Here is a 23,019-nt window from a genome sequence, read left to right as displayed (position 1 = left end):
TAACATTTGCACTTGTTTGGCACACCGCACCGGACGGGTTCCTCACATGCCGGCCAATTCTACTCGCTGCGCTCGCAATTATTTTCCAAAATCTTTTAGCCGAATTTAAGCAAACCGACGAAGTAAAGTGGCCATTATGTATCTATTAGCTCTATATATTTCTAAGTTGTCTAAGCCGTCTAAATATTATCATGCATGACAGGATATTTCATACGGTGAATGTCAGGGAAATATGAAATAGTCTCTTCATATGCTAAACCAGGATATCCTAGGGCGTCCATTGTTACCTGCGCGTCCTCCGGTAAGCACAAACGTAGTGTTCTAAGGAAAGGACCATCGCGATAATATTCGCCTAGAGCAGCGCGTAAAACAGAGTGCCTCTGTACAATCCAATCTAAAACTTGGTGGTAGCTCTTTGGCGAGAGCGAGTTAATCCGAAGGACAGAGAGATGGGGAAGGACCAGAGGAAGTCGGGATAAAGAGTCTTCTGTTTCAGATTGAGAGATAAGAGGGATAGGATAATTCATTGACGTCAAGGTTGCATTATCAGGGGAGATTAGAAACAGGTGTCTGAGCGATGTCAAGGATGCCATGAACTTCCACGACACAGGTAAGTGTTTCTCCCCCGTATAACCTCGTTGAACGCTGGACCATGCTGGGAATCGTTCCTCTCGAAACTCCACATGTCGAAGGATGAGAAAGGTTAACTGGGATAATGGCAGAAGGCGTATCATAGCGTCAAAGAGTCGGTTGATGGAGTGAGTATGCACTTCGTGCGTACGACCTTGGAACGCATTTTCACCGTGCATATTAATTATAACCAGTGCCTTGAGCGCAGGAAAGGCGACATGGTAGAGAAACGGCCGGACGTCGCGAGCGTTGTGAAACCCAAGGCGAAGCATGCGAACGTTAGGCAGCAAAAGACGGTCACTGGGAGAGACTGGGCTCTCCGAGTTTCTTGCTGCAAAGGCACCAATAATCTCGACCTTGTCGAGGGTATCCTTGCTAAGTCGCAGAATTTCGACCAGTTCTTGGATCGTAGGACAGTGATGCAAGGGGAGCATTGCGAAGCTGAGCGATGTCAGGTTTGAAAACCCGAATTCTTGCCACTGACAGGGAATGCTAATGGTTAATTCTTTAAGAGACGGGCATAGCTCTGCTTTGGGCGAAGCCAAGAGTCTGTCTGTAGACACGTCCTCAGTGTCCGCGGGGGAGAAGGAGTAGAACTCTAGGTCTTCGAGAATGGGCATCGAGACGGTCAAGATACGCTCCCAAAGGATACGATGGCATACCCAAGACTGATGGTTCATCATCAGACTCCTGAATCGTCCGACGTGAGGAAGGAGAAGGTCAGAGAGCACGTGTGCGTAGCTGCAAGTCCACCAATCTTGTGGCGATGGCGGTTGGCGGACAATAATTTCGACATCAATAGGGAGCTTGCGAGACCGCTGCAAATAGAGCTTGGTCAGAGGAAAGTTGACCCTCGTATCATTAAAAGAGTCATGAAGATGGCGTGCACGCCTCGTGGCTGGTGTAATGACTGCTGAGGACTGCTGAATGGCAATGCAACTCCACAAGGGAGAACAATCGATAGCGATGTCGCGCCAGACGCCGCAAACGTGGGAAATGACCAAAGGGTTTTTGGCTCTGACGCGCCAAACGTCCCGCCTCTTCGGTTCCAAGGTGGCATGCAGGAAGATCTCGATGAGAAGTTCAGGTGGAAGGCGGTAAATGGGGGAAGATGGTGAGGAGGACCACCTGCGCAAGATTCGGCTCGCAATCTTCAGTTTTACCATGCCTGTCGAGTGTCTGTTCAGTACCCAGCCCGGAAATGGACATAAACGGAGGCTTACTCGACTCGAGAGGATTGCAGCGCTGCATTCCACTGTGAGTATATGCAGGACTTATGTAGCAGCGGCTCTTGAAGCTTGAAGGTTCGAACATCAACAAAACTTTGTCAAAACAAATAACAACTGTCGGCAGGCCCCCACAAAGGCAACAGGACAGAACAATGACGCTAGTTGGCAACAGTAGCAAGCAGTCACCAACGGCACCATTAAACCTCCAGTTACACTGGCTGGAGCCCTTCACCAGAGGACCGAGTGTTGAACCATCATTCACTGTCTAATTCCTCGCACAAGAGGGAGCCGTAAAACAATACGATGTCCTAGTCTCCGAGCAGAGGTCATTATTCGCGTTTCAACACTACTCTTGATGATAAAGACGACAAGTTATGAGGAATATTACGGAGAGACTTACAATACACAGAAGGGCATCATAATCCATAGAATTAATCCTCATCCATTTCACCAGAACCGTCCTCCGATTCATCTATCTCTGCGTTGTCCATTTCGTCCACATCATCTCCCCCCATCTCGGCATCCTGGAGCATCCAAGCCGAACGATGCATATCCGGCTGATAGTCAAGCACGACCCTCTTCGCGAATACCTCTTTTCTTAGAACAAACTCCTCGGCCCTACCCTCTGCGCACATTGGCAGCGTCAGCTCAAGATGTTCTAACATCCTAAAAGCAGGCATGCGCGCGCGCTCCTGCCAGAACGACAGAATATACTCATAATAGTTTACTCCGGGTGTCGAGATTTTCAAAGTCTGGAGCGCTGGAAGAATGTCGGGAGAGTAGTTCATACACCCGAAGGTGACGACGTCAGGGCTGTACAACGAGAGGCTGGTAAGCGACGTGAGCTGCTTGAAGAAGGCCAGTGAAACAGGATCTTGTCCTGATCCTGGATTAGGAAGGTGGTTCGACGGTAAATGGAAGGTGATACAGTCGAGACGGAGGTGCTTCAACTGATGGAGGGGCAAAAACATAGCCAACGCCTGAAATGCCGGAGTTACTGCCAACTGCATATCTTCAGAAGAACATCAAACCATGTCGATTTGCGGTCCAGGTTGTTCACTTCGAGCGATCTAAGCGCCGGAACCTTAAGCTCAGGGAAGAGGCCGCCGAGCTCCTCTGCAAGAGAGAAACCAAGTTTAAGGGTGTGGACGTTTTCCAAGGCGGAGTCTTGAAAAATGCTCCCCGACAGCTCCAAAATTTGAAGCGTATCCCGGCTTAACTCGAGGATCTGTGCCAGCTGAATAGCGTCGGGACGGTATCGTGGCGGGAGATCGTGAATATGCAGCTCGATGAGATTGGGAGGACAGAACATGTCCCATGACATGGGAGTGCTCGTCAGGTGGAGGTACCAAAGATTGGGATATAGTGCAATACCGCGCGACACAAGCTCGTGTGGTCGGCCGGTACCTGCCGTGAGAACGGTTGACTCGAAACGGCAGTCTAGGTTTTTCGCACAGAAACCCTCATTGAAGATCACAAGTGGACCATTGACATACTCGGCTGTCCACTGAATCAAGACGGGCATCTGTACATGAGTCAGACCTTCCGTCAGGAGGCCGTAAAACTCCCAAGAGTCGAACGTGAAGGTCATGGTCCTGATACGGTGTGAAAGACGCCTGAGGATGTGCGATAGGACGCCAGCATGAGCTCTGGTGAGAGGACTATGGTGTCTGGGCATTCCACGAATTGAAACGGATATGTTTACAGGAAGTAGAGAGGAAAATCGAAGATAGGACATAAGTACGGGGAATATGGAACGAGCTCCCATGTCGACGAAGCCATCAGGATTCGGCGAGCCATTGCCGATGGCGATGTTGGTCCATAACAAAGGGAACGACGTGACAATTACTCGCCAAAACTTGCAGACAAGCAAGAGGCGCCAAGGGGTGGCGGGATCGACTGGGCTCAAGGAGGCAAGTTCGAAGATTGACTGTAGAAGTTCCAAGGGAAGTTGATTAATCGGCACCACGTTCTGCGATTTCGGCTGCAACGAGCCACTTGAGATATCGATGTCTGCGTTCGTATTGCTAGACATGGCTGTATATATTGTCAGCTGGGAACCATTAATAACAAGAACATAACTTACCTTACAGGATGAAAGTTAAAAACGTAAGGGGCGGCAGTGTTTTAAACGAGAAGTGGTGTATATCTAAATGTCTCCAGGACGAGGGCTAAAAGTCGGGAAAGTGAGCGGTCAAGAAAATTAAGCCTTGTATAAATACGCCTACAATCGACAGGGCGGCACAACACCACAAGACACGCCTTTTGGGGTATAACAGCCCGCCATAGATAATCCTGAATGCTGTGCACAGAGGCCTTCAATGATACGAACGGTGGTGCTAATCTGACCCGCATCGAAGTGTTGTCGGACCTCTGAAAATGAAGAGAACACCGGAAGTGAGGGAATGAAGAGAAGTAAAAAATTTTAAGGCTATGTACTCACAACGTATTGGCTATCCTATAACGCTATCGATATCCGTCGTAACACGATTCGTTAAGCACTTTAGATCCGCTGAAGTCTTCGTTTCTCCTTTGATATAGTTTGCTGCTGAACGTAGGAAAAGCAGCATTAGAAGACAAGGCATATCCTGAGCACGCGAAAGAACCGCATATCCGCCTTGTTCTCTGAGATAGGAGCATGTTGAGGCGCTACAGTAGATTTGAAAAATGGTTTTCAGAAGAATACGAAATCGCACACCTTTTACCTAAGAGGTAGGACCTGAGACGCTTGTCTTGACTCTGCTGATCTGTTTTCCGGCCCTATGATAGCTCCTGAGGCATTCTGGATACAGTAAAATGATAATTTATATCTAGAACAAAACAGAGATCGCGTAGAAACAGTACGACGAGCGGGAAGATGACAGATGCTTGGGATGATGGAAGTCGTAAGGAAAAGGAAGTCCTGTTTGGATCGAGTAACGTTGACAAACAATCTATAATATCGTGCCACCATGGTCGTGTTGTGGCCGTGCATTTATGACCCCCTTGTAAATTTCATTGGACGGAATATTACCCAGAATTACCCTCTGATGAATACGAGCGGGAACGAGAAAATGTTCTTATCTCGTATCTTCACCGTCCTTCATCGGGCCCTTGGTTACCAAATCATCAAATAACTACTAAGAACAAGGTATCTAGTATTCAGGAATCAGATTCTCTTGCATGTTTTCCAATTATCAGTGCGGAGTTTATTGGTGGTTTCTGTAAAGAAGGCCTTGCGGTTTTCACACGCCTATAACCGTCCCGCGCTTTTACGGGCCGATTTCGTACCATGGGCGTAGCACCGGTTTGCAGATGTTGGAATCTCATCACTTCTATAATTTTCTTATATCAGGATGACCATACCAATTAACAACTGTTCTTACACGCGGGTTAGGGTGGGTAGGCCTGGCCTGGTCACAGAGCCTCACGGCCCTGGCCGTGGTTCCCGTCCCCTAACGTTATGTCGGGCGCCCAGCGAGGGACCTGGGACCCTCGAAGTGATTAATCACATCCGCAGCATCACGATTGCCGGGGAATTTGAAGTACGTTTATGCACCAATTGCAACCTGTGCTTAGTTATATTATTCTTTTGGCTGGACTCGATATATTAAAAGGCAAAGGTCGGCAGGAATTGCCCAGGAAACACGGCAGACTATCGACGCCATAGTACTTGGTCATCATAAGCGCCAGAGTCGGATCGGAAGCGGAGTCGTTAATTAAGGATCAAACACGTATGTAGCCGTACATGCTACCAGGTTTCAATGCCGACTTTATACTCAGTAGGGTTCCATATCTCCTGAGCAGAGCTATAAAGCTTTGCCATTGGAATCGCTTCTATTATCGTGTCTCCACCTTCATGAGAAATACTCCACGAAGCCATGGGGGAAATTCGACCGCTCCCTACAGTCACCGTCTGCAAAGAAGGGTTGTATGCAGCGAAAACCGACGCCAGAAGGTGCTTGCTATCATCGTCATCTGGATCATCATCTTTGCTCTTCCAGGCCTTGTACGGGGCGCCACACGGACCGCAATTGTCATTCCCTTCAAAGGTCAAAATGGACCAACTCGTAACACCAAAATTAAGGGCACAATTCCACTCGAAATATCGTAGCTTTGAGAACATGGAAAAGCACGGCGCATATTCGAAAGGCGGAAGAGGCCAGGAGCATGTGACTCGAGTCTTTTGCTGACGCTGACTTTCTCGCCGATATAGAGACAGTGCGGTAAGGCCAGGGAGACAGCGGGATACGTGCCTAATGATAGCCGGGTTTCCTTCCAGTAAGCCGTCAATGACAAGGTTTTCCATGGGATGCGGCTGCAGTTCGTCGAGGAGCACAAAGAAGTTGACATCGTCGATGGGATGCGTGAATGTGAGCTTGAGGTGTGTCAAATGATACTCCGTTGTATGGTGCAAGAAATGAATGATGTCGGGAAAGGTCTCCCCGGCTAAATTCCCCAAGCACAGCCGCGTCAAATGACCAAGATGATTCAGAGTGACAGAATCGGACAGTTCCATCATGGATCTCGACGTGTCAAAGAATGAGATATTGACAGCATTCGGAAAGAGAGTAAGAATTTCCCATGTGGAGAGTCCCTCTTCGTCTAAGACGTGTACAGCGAGATTTTTGACTCGAACGAGCTGTGGACCCATGGTGCTTTCAACAGGACATCCTGTCAACTTGAGAGTACGAAGGCTTGGTAGTATGGCGATGGCCTGGAAGACGTGGTCTTGTAGAGGAAACCCAAACATGGAAAGGCTGGTTACATTGACAGTATGATGCAGCACTACGCACACTGCATGTGAAATGGAAGGAATAAAAAGGCTTGGTGGGAAATCCGGGTGATAAAGATGGGTATTGCTGCTCCAGTTATTGAACACGTTTATGCTTTGGAATTTGGAGGTAATATCGGGGCGGCTGAGGAGGAAATGTGCATCTTCCAGTGCTCGAATGGAAGCCTTAAGTAGAACCTTGATTGCATGTTCCTTCTGTGCTTCCGCAGAGACATGCTGAGGCAATATCAAGGTTTTTAGTGATTGACGCAGACCTAGGTCGCGAGACTTAAACAGTGAGAGTCAGAACCACAAAGATCTCAGGCTCTAGAGACGACTCGGAAGCCACGTACCGTATATATGAAAGGTAAAGATATGGCACGCATACGACGGCAAGTCGCAGACAAAAAGAGTGCGCCAGTTAAATCTGCATGCCTGTAAATCACGTCGAGCAGCTCATCAGGAAGGTCGTATAGCAAATGCATCTGAAATTTTGGCTGTGTGCCGTCCGAAATCTTTGTACGTACAGATTCTAGATTAGGAGCAACATCAGAAATGCCGCAGCGATAGTTCAATGTTCACGAACCAGCCATATCCACCAGAAACGCATAGTCTACCTTTACTGGAAGAAGCCATTTCTCTTGGAACTTCTTCCATAGCTCTTCATCGGTCATCCTGTAATTGGTGTATTCGTGCTTTTTGTCAAGGTAGTCGACCCATTCATCTTGGTATGGCTCGACGGTGACAGTCAGGGCGTCTAGCTCCACTATTAGTATCTCCCAGCGTGCGTAGAGAAAGTCGAAGCGCTGTTGAATGCGTATTAGATCTTCGTTAATCAAGAAAATGGTAGCGCGATTACAGTACGGAAGCGTCCTGTCAGATCTGAACGACCCTATATCACGTTTAGCCAAGTTCCTTGATTTCCTAGCAGTAGCAAGGTGGACGCACGGTGTAAAACCCCTTCAGCGAACGAAAGAATGCTTTGAGACGAGCGAATCGAAAGTGTTCGTCATTCACTATGCTCGTCTCGCCGCCAGGTCCGCTAATTTCCTTGAATTCTTTGTAGGGTCCCCATCGAGTCTCGCGCGCCCACAGCTTGTCATAGTGGGTAAGAGAAGGCCAGGAATGGCCGTAGGCAACATGTTTCGTCCTGCGTAGAGAATGCTCGTCTTCTGAGAGATAAACGGCGTCGGAGTCCATGACTGTTGTGGGATAAACCAAAAAGGTAAACAAATCAAAAATTTCGCCCCTAAAATAGTAGTGTTCACAGGAACAAATATTTAACTATTATTACTTACACCTTGAGCGAGATTCCAACCTACAAATACTAACTGTGTTACATATAAGCAACTCTAATAAATGCTGCAAATATATTTGGGGTATATCTCCCTTACTAAATCGTCATTTTCGCAGAACGTGAGGTTCTACGGATGGCGACATGATCAGTGCTTTCCAGAGTTGTCTCCATGATATGGGATTTCCCTGAGAGATATTTAGTGAGGATCAAAAACACGAAAGATAACACTGACTTCATCTCTTTGCATGATGCAAAAGCTGCCCTCACTTCCACGGTAAGTAAAACATTCTACCAGCACCCAGCCTTTAAAGATCTCTTTCCTGCGGTCACGACCTCCAATGCGAAGGCGAAGTATACCGTCACTACTATCCGGGGACGGTTTGCATCTGACGCCAAGTTCCTCAAGACTTTCATGGATAAGCGTCAATAGCAAAGAAGATCCAAGAGAGGCATAGAACCGTGTGAGGTGAGGTGTGTAGCGATTCCCGGATTGAGTCTGAGACTAGATGGATATTAACATGAGGCAAATCGCCGTCCGATAAGAAAAGCTGACGCACGAATAGCATCAGTGACTGAGTGAACTGCGAGCTGTGACCGGCCGAGAACATCATCTGATCTCCATCGGCGTCTACTTCTTCTCTGAGAAAGGTGAAGTCAGGCATCCGCGCCAATACAAAAAGGGGACTTACTCTGGTCGTGCAAAATCTGGAGCGGCCAGGCCAAGGTCGCCGTTTTTTCTGAGCGTCTCAGTAAGCTTATCGGCAAGCGCCAAGGCGCCTCTCTGAGCAAGCTGGCTAGGCCTAGATGGCTATGAGTATGACACCCTTGACAGGCAGACGGGTTAGCTACCTGATGCACCACGGGTGCTGGTAAATTTGGGATATCGACATCCTCTCTTCTGGATCTATACAAAGAAGACCAGTGAGGAGAGCTAAAATTCCTTCTTTTAGTTCCATTACATATCGTTAACCGCGAAGCGCTTACAGAGAGCATCGCCTCGGATGTGACACCACAACGGATCATCAAATATTTCGCCATTTACGTAGCGAGAGAACTCTGTGCTGTTCATTGTGGGTTCGTCCCAAGGGGTATCTAGGAGTATCATCAGCTCTTAAGCGGTAGAGACGGGGTTATTGTTCTTACGTACTACCGGCGAGAAGCGTGAAAAGGATAACACCCATACCCCACACATCAATGGGCTCGGCCCTGTAAGGTGTATCGGAAGCCAGCTTAAGACCCACATTAGATGAAGTCGGTGGAAGAAATAGGAATCTGCACGTACTTCCGGGGCGACGTAAGGAAGGCTCCCACACCTTTCTGTCAATGTTCGCGTCTTTCCGGATTCCTTGAGCTTATACACGGCAGATAGACCGAAATCAGATATTTTGAGTGTTCCTGCAATATCAAGAAGCAGGTTTTCGGGCTTGAGGTCTCGGTGGCATACACCTTGGCGGTGTATGTAGTCCTATTTGATGAAGGCACAATTCAACTTGGATCACGGGGGGAGAGCTTAATGAAAGTACCATGCCCGTAACTAATTGGTTGAAATACAGATGAGCTACCTCATCTCCGACACCAACATCGGGTGCTTTTTATTCAATATAAGTAAATAAAAATACCGAGAGATGAGCGTGCGCACCAATCTTATCGAAAAGGTCGCCTCCTGCGGCAAGTTCAAGCAGCATGTAGATCCCAGGATGATACAAATGCTTATGCTTGATTTCCACGACCACCGCATTGTAGAATTCAAGCACGTTAGGGTGCTTCAACGCAGCATGAACCCGCATTTCTTTATCGATGGTTTTACGCTCTTTGTCAGTGGTGGCGTCTGTGAGAGATATCACTTTGCAGGCAGCCACTCGTTGTTCCTCAAAGTGGACTGCGCGAAATACACTTCGGGCACATTATTAATAGAAGAAATGTCAACAGAAATCGATACACGCACGTCGAGAAGCCTCCCCCACCGATTTGTTGCACGAGTTCGTAGCCTATGGTAATCAGAGATTTGGTCGATATATCTATCATATAGCTTACCAGCTACTTTTGGGTACTTCAATGTCGACATTATGAGAAGAGGGATGGGATAATAAAAAGCGTTGAGGGTAATAAACAGAAAAGCGAACGCGACGCGTTGCTAATTATTTGTGTCACGTGAATTTGCGGAACATCGGCCCGAATTCCAGCGGTCATCTGCAAAAAATTCCGTCAGCATGTTTTTAGACTCTCCTTTTGCTGATGACGGTTGACAAAAGTATCGGGACCCTTATATATATCCCCTTCCCAGCTGAAACGCTCCAATTTCATTTTTATCATGGAGTAAATAGCTCCGAGGACCGGCAGAGATGCGGGTTATGTCAGTTCTTCTCAGTTCTTCTCCTTCAAGTGATGTTAGACGGTCTTACCATAGATCTAGAACAGATGTCGGAGCTATGTTCAATGCGTTCTCGGTATTCGTTCGACTTGGGGATACCCCTCTGCTGTCAAGGCCTCTGTTGAATGATTGATGCTCAACATCACTTGATCCTATCTATGATATGAAGGCCGGCAGTTCGATTTTGCCAGCTGTACCGTAGTATATACTTCCGCCTTACCCGTAGATGCCGCTATTTACTCAAAACCCATGATACGGTCGGGTTCGGTTTGCCGATGTGCCAGTCGAAGGGGTATATAACTCGAAACAAGGATGAATCACCCACTCCGGCCAGCATGCCTCTTGTTTCTTATCTCGCACTAGGCTACACCCTATATCTCGTCCTACGCTTTGTCTATTCCTTCTTCAAAAGGTCACCATTTCAACATATCAATGGGCCACCGACTGAGTCTTGGTTCATGGGTGAGCACCATCCACTTTTTTCTCTGAATCCTACCAGTCTGAGCAAAAATTACAGGTAACCTAGGCCAACTCTTCAATGCGAAAGGACTCCCATTCCATCAGCAAATTGTCGATGAATACGGAGGCATGGTAAAAGTCCATGCTTTTTTCGGTGTCCGTCGTTTGTTCCTGCCCCTTCAATTTAAGCCAAAATTTGATACGTCCATTCAGGACGAACAATTATACATTTCGGATCCAAAGGCGCTCCAAAGTATCCTTATTAAAGACCAAGACGCCTTCGAAGAAACTGATGTGTTCATCGAGTGCGTCATCTTTGATCTACACTTTGATCCTGCGCGCTTAATTTCTTTTATGAATCATCTAGAACGAATAAGGTCATCTTCGGACCTGGCCTCGTTGCTACTACCGGTGTGTAGCCTGTAATGTAACCTTAACTCCGCGAACCTTACCTCTGCGATCGTCTCAGGGGACCAACACAAACGACAAAGAAAGCTGGTCAATCCTGTATTTTCTGTGGCACAACTGAAGGACTTGATGCCGGTATTCTACAGAATATCCGATAGGGTGGGTTAATAGCTCTCCCCCTCTTCGTGCTTTGGCTCAATGCTCTTACTTCTGTAGCTTGCGGACGTCATAGAGTCCGAGCATGCAGAGAATCCCGTCCTGGACATGTCTCAGTGGATGTCGCGCGTCGCGCTTGAAATGATCGGACAAACTGTTTTAGGCTACAGCTTCGATCCCCTCAGCTCTAGAGTGAATAATCCGTATACGTCGGCTATCAAGGAACTCATGTGGGTCTATCTCTGCATTAGACCTTCTTTTCTTTTATATTGACACTGCCGTAGACCAACGATCTTTTCCCTGTCGTTGATTCGGCAGTTTGCGCCATTCCTCTCAAAGTTAGGAAGTCCGAGTTTCAGAAGGCGGCTGGTAGAGTGGACACCGAACAAGGCAGTGCAGAAGGTTAAGAGCATTAGTGATGTAATGCATAACACAGCTCGGGAAATTTTGATGGTAAAAAGAGAAGAAATCGGACAAGAGGGAGTCAAGAACAACAGAGATATTATTAGTGTTTTATGTGAGTTATTTCGTTCCAAGGTATTCGGAGCTGACTTTTCCCTGAAGTGAAGGCCAATGAGAATGCTACTGAAGATGCCAAGATGAACGAGAATGAGCTCACGGGTCAAATGACGTTCGTTTATTCACTTTACAAATATTCGCATTTTACAAACGAGTTGTGCAGAGTCCTCATTTTCGGAGCACAAGATACGACGTCAAGTGCTCTTTCACGAATTCTATATCTCCTTTCCGTCAGGCCAGATATCCAGGACAAGGTCCGCGACGAACTACAAACTGCCCTGCAATCGAAAGGCAGTGGCGAAAGGCTCGAATATGATGAGATAAGTGAGCTCCCTTGGCTGGATGCTGTCATCAAAGAGACGCTCCGATTGTAAGACCATTTTCCGCCTTCCATTTTGATTATGGCTTACGCGGTACTTTTAAGATACCCCCCTGTACCTTTCGTTCGTCGCACGTACGTTAACGTTCAAGCAGTACATTCATTCAATAATGACGCTGATTGTCTCGGCCCTGCAGTGCTATCAAAGAACGATCACTGATGTATTCTCCGAACGTACATGATCTAGACTCTTTTGCTTCTGTGACTGTTCCCGTAGGGACAACGTTATTTGTGGGGATCGCTGGTGCGAACAGGCTCGAAAGTATATGGGGACCGGATGCTAAGTTGTGGAAGCCGGAAAGGTGGATCGACCAGCAAGCACCCGGTGGGCGCATATTACCTGGAATTTATGCTGGCATGTGGGTGTATATTTGTGCGCAGCTCTTATTACTCCCGATTACTCAACGCCGCGATCTTTGCGGTTTCTTTATAGGCTGTCGTTTCTTGGAGGCAGCCGATCATGCATGTATGTTCATGACACTATCCATTCTCAACACTTGATCAACGTTTTCTATTTTTCTAGTGGTTATAGATTCGCTCAGATAGAAATGAAGGTTCTGTTGGCGACCCTTCTTCTCAGGTTTCGGTTTTCTTTGACCGACGATGTTATTGTGTGGAATCTTTCACAGATTATTTCTCCATCGGTAGCGACGAAAGGAGACAAAGGGGAGGACGTGGAACGGAAAGGAATGCCACTAAAAGTTGAAGTGCTCTAAGAAAATGAAGGGAGGCGTGACTATTGGTATAATATTACTTTCTACTCGTCTTCGTTGAGGATGGCCAAAGGAGATTAGGAGGGCGTCTTCTGGGGTGAACCACCGGATACCCTCGTTTCCGTGCATCTCGACATAATTACTCAATGTACGTCCAAATATTACTATCGTTCACCAGTGCAAACTATTCGAAGGGGATTTCGGAGTTTTGCGGACGCATGGGGCATGTATATCAAGGGCTGCTAGAAAGGTAAGTAACATCATACCATCAGCTTTACAAGGGACTCTGGGCGCGGGTATGTTCCCATTGTCTCTTAGATCGTAAGCGCTTAGGTCACGACTACCAAACAAGAATTGTAGGACCTCGCCTTCTGAATGTGTAGCCTCAAGGTCCAGGTACGATATCGGTACCGCATGTTTTCTGACTCTCTGAGAAGCACTACTTAGTGAGAGATGAAAGGGATCTCGTAGTTTTTCTGATGAGGCCAGGGGCATGAATTCCGTTGTCTGCCGCTTTTGCTTTTCCATCCGCTGCGTAACCTCCGAGTCCTAAGTGGTACTAGACCGTAGACCCCAGAAAATGTTAAGCCGACGTCAGTTTTTCTATAGAGTATCAAAATAGTCTGTTCTGTGCATGATTCTATTGCTTGTCACTTCATGATCTCAACGTCTAGGAGCAGATGGTGGCGTTGCTGGTGGTTTCCGAGTCCCTGAGTAAAAGGAACGTTTTTGGCCTCGTGTCGATCCACGTTGTAAGTCTTGGAGCAGGACTTGATGAAATTCATCAACAATGGAAGAGCTTTTGATGTAATGCTATCCTTGTGCCTACGGCTCAGTCCTGACTCTCGGGAGACTGGGATTGCCCGGGTTGCCAAAGGGTGGCCTTTGAACGCCTATATTCTGGAGTGGCGCCATCGTACAACTTCTTCTTGAAAAAGGGGGAAGGTTTCAAATCTTGCAAAGCTTTCTTTCCAGTAATTGTCAAGCCCGAAAAACATAATATACCAGGTGGTGCATTAATTACTTAATAATCATGCCTCGAGGTGAAGAATCACGGTGAAGGGATAAAGTAGCGGAGAACCAAAACAGGCATGTTTACATAAGCACATCGAACGAGTCTAAATGCGTCACTTCACGACCTGCTTTCATTTTCTTTCATTTACCACCATCACTACTCTTATTGTCGCCCAACGTAGTCGTAGAGCCATGATGAACTGAGCTGCCGAGGTCCATTGGGCCCTCCCCTACTCAGTAACGTTTACCCAACGTCCAACATGGAATCTACAGAGGAATTACAGAAGAACGAACTCACTGCTCTGCAATCCATCTACGCCGAAGATTTTCAATTAATACCACCCTCGAAGGCCTGGAAAGTGAGCAACTTGACTTCTAACACACCGCCAATCATACCAACATGTCATAGGGCGCGGCCAGTTTACCAGAAATTTCTATCCGAGTACGCCATCCGGAGCGCGCGAACATTGGCTTCGATTTGAATGTCAAGTGCGTGAAAGAAAGTCATGTCTCCACTCAGCTAATGGATACATATCCCCAGATTTCCTAAAACATATCCTACTCTCACATATCCCAACTTCACCGTTCAGAAACCACGCGGCTTGGACCATGATCAAGTAACGAAATTGTCCCATGCTCTCCAGAATGAGGTCAGAGCATCCCCACGGACTGAAATGGTATTTCAGGTAAAACGCGCGCTTATTCTTCCTTCAATAGCCACTAATTTGCTCTGCAGATAGTCACATTCTGCCAAGAATGGCTGAATGAGAACGTCACAGCGCCTGCAGAGGTCATCGGGTCGTTGGCAGTGCAGATGAGACGAAGAGCGGCGGAAGAAGAACGAGTTGCGTGGCTTATCACTTTCCCTAGAGCCCCCACTGACGTTTATCTCCAGGCCAGACAAGAACAGGCTGAACGCGAGGCGAAGGAAAGAAAGCAACGAATGGACAAATTGGCTCAAGAATTCGACGCCGACGTTCAAAAGCAACAGCAGCTAGCTAAAGAGCAGCATCGAACTCGTCAGCGTGCGAATTCTGAGGCCACCGAAGTCCCATATTCCAGTGATACCCCCACCGAAACGTTTGACGAGGACATTGAAATGAATGATATTCGTTTCAATACCGTCAAGTTCTTCCATCCACGAAATGGTATCCGTTTATCACCGTCGTTGCATCCAGCTAACTTCTGTAACAGCTTATCTGGGCACCATATATGGCGCGGATCCCGTGTGCGATGATGTCAACGCTACCCTCCCACTTGAACTCCATGTCATCACTTTCGACTCCCACTATTACACGACAAGCCAAGGTAAGCTATCATATAAATCCATTATCCTTCTCTTCCTACATTCTCTACAGGCAGGAAGAAGGTCAAACAAGTCGAGGAAGAAATTACTAAGCTAAAGTCTGTCCGCCATCCCAATGTCGTTAGAGTATTGGCTGTCAAATTGAATGCCCCACATTCGAGCGGGGCCCCGCAGCTGGTTATCTTGCTGGAACAGAGTCCAGCCCTTTCTCTGAAAGATGTACTAGATGACTGTGACTCTCTTCGGGAAGACCGTGTTTCGGTATACGTCTTTTGATACTATCCGATACTTGCTTTTTGTTCTCATAATCATATCACAGGACTACACTGCCCAAATCCTCTCTGGACTCAATGCTATCCACGGATGCGACTTAGTGCATCGAGGTTAGTCGTTGGTCTACAATGGTTTATCCTAAAGTCTGAGTCATAATGCAGGTATTAGTGCGACATCTATCGGTCTGGTCTCTGGAAGTTGCCCCTCCCAATCGAAGCTCATCAAGATCAGCAAAGTTGGATACTACACGCGATTACTGGACTTGCACCGATCGAATGCTTTCGGCTACGTGAATCCTCCAGAAGAACGTATCATGCCAGAGGCTTGGTGAGTGTCCGTTCCTTTGACGTCTGTGCAGACCTTATGTGAACTCTTCAAAGGTTATCAAAAGACGCCAAGAATGAATCTCTACTATTATATACTCGTGAACGGGATATACATGCTGTTGGTGTCATCCTCCTTCAGATGGTCCTTGGTCTCGATGTGACCGAACGATTTGTTGACGTCCATACCGCCCTTCGATCTTGTAAGAATACCAATTTATTATGTCAGATTCTGTACTTACATTGTCTGAAAGCAACCATACCACCGTCGTTGCAGCGGCATGTCATGAATATGCTTGTTCCTCCTAAGAAGAGTCACATCACTTGTTTGTCCCTCTTGGCTGGTCTTGCGGATTCAGCGTTGCATCGCACGCACCGAAGTCTTTCAATATCTATGTCTGGTAAGTATTATTTAGCCCTGCGCCTTCTTGGCTAACAAGTATTCAGAGCCCAAAACGCCGTTGCATGCATCTGTTTCGGGGTCGCCTGAATTCGATTATTTCAGAGGACCGACGTATCGACAGGCTAGCCGTTGGAAAGAAGATTGGGAGGAATTGGAACTTCTGGTTAGTATTTGCAACTTAGATTAAGTATCGATCTGACTAGCCACCTGTATTTAGGGAAAAGGAGCTTTCGGCTCTGTCGTTAAAGCTCGTAATAGGATCGATAACCGCGTCTATGCCGGTTCGTTTCCAGTCCACCTTCGCAATCTTCGTTCTTCCTGACACTTAACCAAACACAGTCAAGAAAGTCCGCTTACGAACCTTGCAAAGCGACACCAAGATTTTCCGGGAGGTAAATGCCCTCAGTCGACTGAACCACCGCTTCATTGTGCGGTACTACACCACCTGGGTCGAAACTGCTGAATCCACATCAACCGCGGCGTCCGACGAGTCTGGATCCGAATCTGAGTCCTATTCTCAGTCTAATGGCACTGAAAACGGGATGACTTCTGTCCCTTCGAGGATTCAATCCCGTGAGCCTAGTGGGCCAATTATATTCAATATGGACGACCTTGACGACTTGGGTGGAGCATCGAGGGGAAGTTTCCCTAGTATACATTTTACTGGTTCATCAGAGTCGCAGGATGATACGGATAGCGATAATGACAGTCCGTTTGAGGGGTTGTTCAGGAAGGCGGGCGATGAGGATGGCGCAGGGTTGGGGTCGGTGACCCCCCCATTGACTGTGCAGAGAACGCTCTATATCCAGATGGAATTTGTGGAGAGGCAGACTTTGAAAGAGGTATGCTTAATTCTTCGGAAATTTTACATTGCTCATATCGATATCTCTTTAGAGGATCGATGAAGGAGTATCAGAGTCTGAGGCGTGGCGGCTGTTCCAGCAAATTGTAGATGCACTGGTGCATATGTCAACTCTTGGCATCGTCAGTCTATTTATGAGACTTCTTTTGGAGCATGCTCATACCTATGTTCTCTTAGATTCATCGCGATATCAAACTGACCAACATCTTCATCGGTACGTTCCTACCATTCTCGCGTTTGAGTTCGTGTTTTCATGTGGCATTTGTAGACGCGAAAGGCGACTGCAAGGGTGAGCGGGTTTTGTGATGGCACGATAGAAAATGCTGACGCTATTTTATAGTTGGTGACTTCGGTTTAGCCACGTCTAGTCTCGCGGCAGTAGACCCATCGGATGTTTCGCCACGGGTGGTTACACAAGAAACCGACATGACATTGGGCAGGTCTCATTATCAGGCTCACCGTCCACAGTATACTGACAATGCGCTTCCTTTAATAGAAGTCGGAACGCGCTTGTATATTGCCCCAGAAGTCCAATCGCGACGCAGGAGACCAACTAATCATACCAAAGCTGATATGTATAGTCTGGGGGTAAGTCTTTCCCTATTTCTTTGCTTGGTCGTGAATGTCCATATTTAATTGTGTCCTCAGATTGTATTCTTCGAGATGAACTATTCTTTCTCGACAGGCTCTGAACGTATCAGTGTCATCGAGGCATTGAGGCGCCCCGAAATCGTCTTCCCGGATTCATGGGATTCTTTGAGGTTGCCTCAGCGTGAAAGTATGTCGTGGCTCGTCCGTCTAGGTTAAGTATTCACTGAATGCACCTATAGTTATAACCTGGCTGTTACAGCATGAACCTGACGATCGACCTACGGCATTGGAATTATCGCAGAGTCCCTTGCTTCCCTCGAGACTCGAAGATGAATACTTTAAGGGTGCGCTGAAGATGATGAGTAAGTATTCCCGTTCTTCCGTTGCCATTCTCATTGATCACATCTGATCATGCAGCGAAGCCGGATTCGCCGCATCATCAAGCCGTCTTAGCTTCCTTGTTCAAACAGTCGCCTCGACCGGTCCGAAGTTTTCTATACGACCATGAAGCTGAACTGCCGGAACACGCATCGCTGAACGGAATGGTTCAAGATCACCTCACAGCAATATTCAGGCTACGCGGTGCTGTTGATATGGAGCCTCCATTATTGATGCCCATTACATCGACGGAGGACGATAAAGACCACGCAGTCTTTATTGACCGACACGGGGATATTGTGAAGCTACCATCTAGCCTTCTTGTTACGTTTGCAAGACTTGCGGCTCGCGGAGGTATCACCAGGATCAAACGCTTCCATATCGCCGATGTGTATCGCCCTCAGTGCGCTTTTCTCGTTCCAGTCGCCAACGCTGATACTCATGCTTTGTCGTAGAGCAGTGGCTGGACATCCAAGACCTCATAAAGCCGCTGTATTCGATATCATTACGCCTGACCTGATGTCAGGGCCTGTAGCTGCAGGTGCTGAAATTCTTGCCGTAGCGGATAATTGCCTCGACACTTTCCCTAGTCTTGCCCAGATGTATGAGATTCATGTTTCTCATTCGAATAGTGCGTTCTTCTGAAACCTGGAGGCATGATACTTGCTAATTGTGATTTTAGTTGTCGACGCGGTTTTCAGTCGTTTGCCTGCTGCACATAAGAGCGCGATTACGGAAATCATTACTCAGCCAAAGGCATCTGCATCTCAGAAGAGGGCATTGTTCTTGAAGAAGGGACTCCTGAGAAGCACTGCCGATGAGCTAGAAGTTCTCAGCGATACTTGTGAGTCTTCAAGATATAGTTTTATCCCGCTCTTTAATGAGGAACAATAGACGAGGATGTGGAACCATTGCTCATGAGGCTAGACAAGCTCTCATCGCCTCTTCTGGAAATGATACGTCCAGCGATCGAAGAAATCAAGACGGTGGTGAAGACTGCTTCTCTCGCCGGTGTTTCGAGGCCGATCAAGTTCTATCCATTGATGGTGGGAAACCATCTCAAGGACTTCAAGCACGGTATCCTTGTGGAGGTTGTCAGACGAAGCAAGCGTATTGAACTCCTCGCAGCGGGTGGAAGGTAAATAGTCGCACATTCTAATCTCTTTCCGTTCTGACATACGTGTAGATATGACAACTTAATTACGAAGTTCTCCCCTCCCAAACCGACCGCAGAGTCAATTCATGCCATTGGACTACAGATTGCTATCGACAAGATCACTGCAGCTGTTGCATCATTCCAGAGTTCTTCCGTCAAGTCTCTTCTCAAAGAGGCAAAGTCTTTCGGATACTGGAGTCCACGACGATGTGACGTGTATGTGATCTCCTATCATCCTGGGTATCTTCAGGACCGACTGGAGCTTGCATCGTATCTGTGGAGACATAACATCAGCACCGATGTTATGTATGAATCCGCTATCACGAATGTCGAGACTAGCGTTACGGATATTTGCAAACGGGAGGGTATCTTGTAAGTCGCTAGCCACTTTTCGATTCAATCTATCAATCCTACAATCAATTTCTAGATTCACTGTTAACCCAAGGCCGAAGAGAGACCAGACTACTGGTATCAAGGTCACCGCAATCTTTGGCAACTATAACGATGAAGACAGTAAGAGGTTTACGATCTTCCGGGCCCGCTTGTGTCTGACCACTTTGGCAGCCTTGATACCTCGCCAGGAGCTAGTTGCGCACCTGCAAGAAGCGATCGCTGCGCAGAAGCGTGCAGATTCGGCAACAAGTGGAGCGACCACATTCTTCGAAGGGAAGAACCTGTTGGCCAATAAAGAGACTACGACATTGGACCTTCAAGCTGTATTACCAGCCGAGACCGTGAAGAAAACACTACGACGAAACAAGCTTATTGTTCAGGATAAAGGTGTGACAGCCACCTTTCTTCGACATTCTTGTCTAATTGTCCAACTTCGTCTAGCCCATGAGCTTGGAACGAAGATCCACCGAGCTTTTATGAGCAATATGCCCATGATCGTAGTCGACATCCCTCCCGCTACGCTCGTTGCCCTCACCAGGACTAACGCGTGGATTACCAACGACGAGGCATGGAAATCGATTTCACCTGGGTTCAACAACCACACATATGCTCAACAAGTACGTGACGCTGTCGTCAAGAGGAAGGAGGATGGATTCCCGTTCATCCTTTTGTATGCCTCACGTGAAGAACGGGCTTTGCTTCTTCAGTTGTCCTAATTTCTTTCTAATTTCTGTAATATTTTTCTGGGAATTTTGGTAGTTGCGATCTAGAAACTGTAGTATATTATGCGATGTATATCTATGAAGCCCAACCTATCTTATAATACGCATACTCCACAACCTCGTCTCCGATTCCATTCTCTGCATCGCAAACTATAGGTTCCTTTGAAAGAACGACCAGGTCGTCATTCTGGAATATCAATTCTACAGTATTTGATTCTGTAGCAAAGGTCGCTCGGAGGGGAATGACAAGATGGAATACCGCTCCCTTGCTAAGGAACTTTCGGAGGCACTTTTTGATCCATACGGCATGCTGAGCGTCGTAAACGATATCCGCCCCTAGTACAACGTCAAATGGTGCATCCAGTGAAACATCATGATTGTCGCTGTCCGCCCAGTCCAAGAAAGTGGAACTGATAGCGACCGATGCTGGCTGAACGAAGTTATTCCCGATGTTAGCTTTGAGGTTATCCAAAACCGATGGGTAGAAATCCGTGGCGACAATCGTAACGCATCCCTCGAGTAGCTTCCCAACGACGATGCTAACCAGGCCCGTCCCGGCGCCCAGTTCCAAAACACGTATTCCCGATTGCAATCCGAAAGCAGTGGGATCTTCTACGATTGCCTCGGCAAGCACACAGGCTCCACCCCACGTCTGGGCCCCCACGCTACCAAAATCGTGATTTTCCAGAGGCACGTCTGTAAGCTGGACTCGGATAGCGCCTGGGGAGAAGACAAAGTCGCGGTGAATGACACCCGCGCCTGCTGTCCCGGAACAAACTGCAAGGAGCGCAGCTGCCTCTGCGATAAGTGCATGATGCTGTATTTCTTCTTCCCAGAGCCCGGCATGAGAGACAAGGACTGTGAGCCATCTTATGGCGTATGACCGCTCGAATGAATCAGAGCGCCAATTCTCGAGTGCGACGGCTGTTTCTGAATGACGACGGCGCTTTGATCCTCGAACTGGGGGGCTGTATATCGAGCGAAGGTATACAAGAAACTTCAGGAGATGTTCCGGTGGGTAATGTGGAATTTTCTTCATTGGAGGGAGGTGCGCTGTAGGAGGAGTTACCGAGGAAATGCTGTCTTCAGAAGTTCCGGAAAGGGTACTAGCATGCAAACTGATAAAAATACAGAGAGATATAGCAAAGATTCTGTATAACACATACCATTGGATACAGTCTTTACATTCGAAGTCGTGATTTGTTGCTACGTCCATTGAAGGACTTATCTTCGTACGGATCGTTAGGCGAGACTAAATCTGGTGATCTGGGAAGTTGAGAGGAAATTTGAATCAAAGATAGATTGAAAGATTTACTGGACAGTTAGGGTAAACAAGTCAGATAACGACTAAGAAAATAAATCGCATTTATCACTTGCATTGTTGCTAGCAGAGCGGCATCTTGAATAACTAAGATGATTGTTAGAGACAAAGTACGGGCCGGGAAGACTTTGTATATTCGGAGTTTCAACTGAGTTTAAATAGCCCATATTAAGTTATTTTTGAGTTATACATTGGCTGTACGCCAGTACTGGTTCATATGTTTTATGTTTAAATATACACTAAAAAAATCATTTTGCACCTCCTTGGTAGATCTTTTGACACTTCCCTCCCTAGACGTTGAGAGCAGTCCGAGCACGTATTTTTCATTCATTTCCAGAGTCTAGACCCTCGGACGGGCCGACCACGCCACGTGTCTTTATTTACTTCGCTCAGCCATCTTCAATTCGTTCAAGCTGATAAGATGGTGGATGGATTCACTCCGACAATACCTGCTGCGGATCCAATGAATGCAGCCGCTGTATACGGCCCTGTTTTGCCTGCGAACTATTCTTCCAGTTTCAATCCCTACCAGCAGCCACCATTTCTCCCCCTGGCAGCAGAGGCCATGCAAGTTCAAGTTGACCCCCATTCTCCAGAACTTTTCAAGCGGAACATAACTCTCGTACGAAGACATGTTTTAAATCTACAAAATGAAGCAACAAATGCATTAGCTGGCATGTAAGCTCATCTGTCATCCGTTGCTATCACGCATTTTACACCGTCATTCTAGCCAAAACGCCTACCATCCAGGGAGTAGCCCTGCACAAACAGAGTGTACACCTCATGTTTTTCGCTGTTAAGATGTTACGCTAAGCTTCGTTTTCGATAGCGAATATTTCTGCGTTGAAACGGACACTCGAGGTGCTCTCGGATGTGATGCGGCATACGGGCGTGGGAGCACTCCCTCTTTTGCCATTTCCGCAGCAGTCGGCTGTACCACAAGTTGCGCCCACTGAGCAGGAGATGATGATTGACGTGTCGAAATCCGTACAAGTGCTTTACGAGAGGCTCAAACGCAGCCAGGAGAGCGCTGCTGTCGTTGCTAATCTTCTTGGAACTTCAGATGCACCTGGACCCCTTCGGGCGGGCCGTAAGTAAAGTGGTAAGCATCACTTGTCTAGAGTTCATTGTACAGATTTATAACATCAATTTCACAGTCGTATCATCGCTACATGCGGCGATCACGTCCAACAACAAAACGTCGAGACACCATATGGACATTGAAACGCGCAGATGTCTATTTACTACAGTAGGTCTAAATAACGAGAATCGTCTGTTCTATTCATCTCGTTACTTCGCAAACCGATAAAGCAGCTTGAGAGCAAAAAAGAGTGTAAGATATTCGTGCAAAAAGGCACTTCAA

At 47.2% G+C, this 23,019-nt stretch overlaps 8 protein-coding genes across 8 annotated transcripts; 3 read left to right on the top strand and 5 right to left on the bottom strand.

Annotated features, from left to right (window-relative positions):
• Positions 1–64: 64 nt before the first annotated feature.
• On the bottom strand, positions 65–2,079 carry EV420DRAFT_844307 (uncharacterized protein). The gene is made up of 2 exons (XM_060483688.1): positions 1,854–2,079; positions 65–1,798 (listed from the first exon to the last, which is right to left on the bottom strand). The coding sequence occupies exons 1-2, from the start codon at positions 1,942–1,944 to the stop codon at positions 180–182; spliced, it is 1,710 nt and encodes a 569-aa protein (XP_060326570.1). The 5' UTR covers positions 1,945–2,079; the 3' UTR covers positions 65–179.
• EV420DRAFT_1711792 (uncharacterized protein) lies at positions 2,080–3,894 on the bottom strand (the record flags this gene model as incomplete). Its single annotated transcript, XM_060479642.1, has 2 exons — positions 2,080–2,863; positions 2,884–3,894. The coding sequence occupies 2 exons, from the start codon at positions 3,892–3,894 to the stop codon at positions 2,291–2,293; spliced, it is 1,584 nt and encodes a 527-aa protein (XP_060326569.1). The 3' UTR covers positions 2,080–2,290.
• A 1,329-nt stretch (positions 3,895–5,223) lies between these two features.
• On the bottom strand, positions 5,224–7,824 carry EV420DRAFT_1566898 (uncharacterized protein). The gene is made up of 5 exons (XM_060474087.1): positions 7,561–7,824; positions 7,477–7,504; positions 7,199–7,369; positions 6,966–7,144; positions 5,224–6,900 (listed from the first exon to the last, which is right to left on the bottom strand). The coding sequence occupies exons 1-5, from the start codon at positions 7,810–7,812 to the stop codon at positions 5,590–5,592; spliced, it is 1,941 nt and encodes a 646-aa protein (XP_060326568.1). The 5' UTR covers positions 7,813–7,824; the 3' UTR covers positions 5,224–5,589.
• Positions 7,825–7,859: 35 nt separating this feature from the next.
• Positions 7,860–10,142, bottom strand: EV420DRAFT_1566895 (kinase-like domain-containing protein). Its single transcript, XM_060474086.1, has 12 exons — positions 9,944–10,142; positions 9,855–9,897; positions 9,549–9,802; positions 9,433–9,497; positions 9,192–9,374; positions 9,057–9,138; positions 8,894–9,001; positions 8,759–8,840; positions 8,599–8,709; positions 8,467–8,548; positions 8,142–8,411; positions 7,860–8,094 (listed from the first exon to the last, which is right to left on the bottom strand). The coding sequence occupies exons 1-12, from the start codon at positions 9,972–9,974 to the stop codon at positions 8,014–8,016; spliced, it is 1,392 nt and encodes a 463-aa protein (XP_060326567.1). The 5' UTR covers positions 9,975–10,142; the 3' UTR covers positions 7,860–8,013.
• Position 10,143: 1 nt separating this feature from the next.
• Positions 10,144–13,109, top strand: EV420DRAFT_1566888 (cytochrome P450). The gene is made up of 14 exons (XM_060474085.1): positions 10,144–10,262; positions 10,323–10,742; positions 10,798–10,895; positions 10,953–11,044; positions 11,107–11,150; positions 11,209–11,306; positions 11,364–11,533; positions 11,588–11,820; positions 11,868–11,934; positions 11,986–12,192; positions 12,247–12,276; positions 12,339–12,560; positions 12,635–12,667; positions 12,725–13,109. The coding sequence occupies exons 2-14, from the start codon at positions 10,556–10,558 to the stop codon at positions 12,915–12,917; spliced, it is 1,674 nt and encodes a 557-aa protein (XP_060326566.1). The 5' UTR covers positions 10,144–10,262; positions 10,323–10,555; the 3' UTR covers positions 12,918–13,109.
• A 959-nt stretch (positions 13,110–14,068) lies between these two features.
• Positions 14,069–20,370, top strand: EV420DRAFT_844090 (kinase-like domain-containing protein). Its single transcript, XM_060483686.1, has 29 exons — positions 14,069–14,287; positions 14,338–14,417; positions 14,470–14,614; positions 14,665–14,772; positions 14,824–15,076; positions 15,123–15,236; positions 15,287–15,495; positions 15,554–15,617; positions 15,669–15,834; positions 15,888–16,033; positions 16,085–16,231; positions 16,278–16,396; positions 16,451–16,514; positions 16,573–17,075; positions 17,128–17,217; positions 17,273–17,309; positions 17,364–17,384; positions 17,436–17,531; positions 17,592–17,683; positions 17,744–17,873; positions 17,926–18,048; positions 18,104–18,467; positions 18,520–18,695; positions 18,747–18,908; positions 18,959–19,202; positions 19,251–19,592; positions 19,648–19,733; positions 19,785–20,000; positions 20,055–20,370. The coding sequence occupies exons 1-29, from the start codon at positions 14,189–14,191 to the stop codon at positions 20,327–20,329; spliced, it is 4,671 nt and encodes a 1,556-aa protein (XP_060326565.1). The 5' UTR covers positions 14,069–14,188; the 3' UTR covers positions 20,330–20,370.
• On the bottom strand, positions 20,371–21,776 carry EV420DRAFT_844132 (putative methyltransferase-domain-containing protein). The gene is made up of 3 exons (XM_060483687.1): positions 21,651–21,776; positions 21,502–21,601; positions 20,371–21,449 (listed from the first exon to the last, which is right to left on the bottom strand). Exons 2-3 carry the CDS (start codon positions 21,502–21,504, stop codon positions 20,412–20,414), a joined length of 1,041 nt encoding a protein of 346 aa, XP_060326564.1. The 5' UTR covers positions 21,505–21,601; positions 21,651–21,776; the 3' UTR covers positions 20,371–20,411.
• Positions 21,777–21,979: 203 nt separating this feature from the next.
• On the top strand, positions 21,980–22,978 carry EV420DRAFT_1338840 (uncharacterized protein). The gene is made up of 4 exons (XM_060468907.1): positions 21,980–22,334; positions 22,387–22,430; positions 22,486–22,758; positions 22,814–22,978. Exons 1-3 carry the CDS (start codon positions 22,078–22,080, stop codon positions 22,752–22,754), a joined length of 570 nt encoding a protein of 189 aa, XP_060326563.1. The 5' UTR covers positions 21,980–22,077; the 3' UTR covers positions 22,755–22,758; positions 22,814–22,978.
• The last annotated feature ends 41 nt before the right edge of the window (positions 22,979–23,019 follow it).

The sequence above is a fragment of the Desarmillaria tabescens genome, assembly GCF_030435595.1.
Source record: "Desarmillaria tabescens strain CCBAS 213 chromosome Unknown EV420scaffold_41, whole genome shotgun sequence".
Taxonomy (NCBI): Eukaryota; Fungi; Basidiomycota; class Agaricomycetes; order Agaricales; family Physalacriaceae; genus Desarmillaria; species Desarmillaria tabescens.
Note: the sequence above shows the minus strand (reverse complement) of the source record. Positions and strands in the feature narration are given on the sequence as shown.

What these genes read in the sequence shown, in the direction of transcription:
- EV420DRAFT_1566895 (XM_060474086.1), bottom strand. Translation starts at nt 9,974, where the DNA reads ATGTCGACATTGAAGTACCCAAAAGTAGCTG. An exon ending in GAAGTACCCAAAAGTAGCTG is followed by an intron (nt 9,898 to 9,943) that starts GTAAGCTATATG and finishes TGATTACCATAG; the next exon opens with GCTACGAACTCGTGCAACAA. An exon ending in GCATCATGCAAAGAGATGAA is followed by an intron (nt 8,095 to 8,141) that starts GTCAGTGTTATC and finishes AATATCTCTCAG; the next exon opens with GGAAATCCCATATCATGGAG.
- EV420DRAFT_1566898 (XM_060474087.1), bottom strand. Translation starts at nt 7,812, where the DNA reads ATGGACTCCGACGCCGTTTATCTCTCAGAAGACGAGCATTCTCTACGC. An exon ending in CGCTGAAGGGGTTTTACACC is followed by an intron (nt 7,505 to 7,560) that starts GTGCGTCCACCT and finishes AACGTGATATAG; the next exon opens with GGTCGTTCAGATCTGACAGG. An exon ending in GTTTCTGGTGGATATGGCTG is followed by an intron (nt 7,145 to 7,198) that starts GTTCGTGAACAT and finishes CTCCTAATCTAG; the next exon opens with AATCTGTACGTACAAAGATT.
- EV420DRAFT_1338840 (XM_060468907.1), top strand. Translation starts at nt 22,078, where the DNA reads ATGGTGGATGGATTCACTCCGACAATACCTGCTGCGGATCCAATGAAT. An exon ending in ACAAATGCATTAGCTGGCAT is followed by an intron (nt 22,335 to 22,386) that starts GTAAGCTCATCT and finishes CCGTCATTCTAG; the next exon opens with CCAAAACGCCTACCATCCAG. An exon ending in TAGCCCTGCACAAACAGAGT is followed by an intron (nt 22,431 to 22,485) that starts GTACACCTCATG and finishes CGTTTTCGATAG; the next exon opens with CGAATATTTCTGCGTTGAAA.
- EV420DRAFT_844307 (XM_060483688.1), bottom strand. Translation starts at nt 1,944, where the DNA reads ATGTTCGAACCTTCAAGCTTCAAGAGCCGCTGCTACATAAGTCCTGCA. An exon ending in CTGCAATCCTCTCGAGTCGA is followed by an intron (nt 1,799 to 1,853) that starts GTAAGCCTCCGT and finishes GACACTCGACAG; the next exon opens with GCATGGTAAAACTGAAGATT.
- EV420DRAFT_1566888 (XM_060474085.1), top strand. Translation starts at nt 10,556, where the DNA reads ATGTGCCAGTCGAAGGGGTATATAACTCGAAACAAGGATGAATCACCC. An exon ending in TGGCCTCGTTGCTACTACCG is followed by an intron (nt 11,151 to 11,208) that starts GTGTGTAGCCTG and finishes CGATCGTCTCAG; the next exon opens with GGGACCAACACAAACGACAA. An exon ending in GGAGGCAGCCGATCATGCAT is followed by an intron (nt 12,668 to 12,724) that starts GTATGTTCATGA and finishes CTATTTTTCTAG; the next exon opens with TGGTTATAGATTCGCTCAGA.
- EV420DRAFT_844090 (XM_060483686.1), top strand. Translation starts at nt 14,189, where the DNA reads ATGGAATCTACAGAGGAATTACAGAAGAACGAACTCACTGCTCTGCAA. An exon ending in GTTCTTCCATCCACGAAATG is followed by an intron (nt 15,077 to 15,122) that starts GTATCCGTTTAT and finishes CTTCTGTAACAG; the next exon opens with CTTATCTGGGCACCATATAT. An exon ending in CAACTATAACGATGAAGACA is followed by an intron (nt 19,734 to 19,784) that starts GTAAGAGGTTTA and finishes CCACTTTGGCAG; the next exon opens with CCTTGATACCTCGCCAGGAG.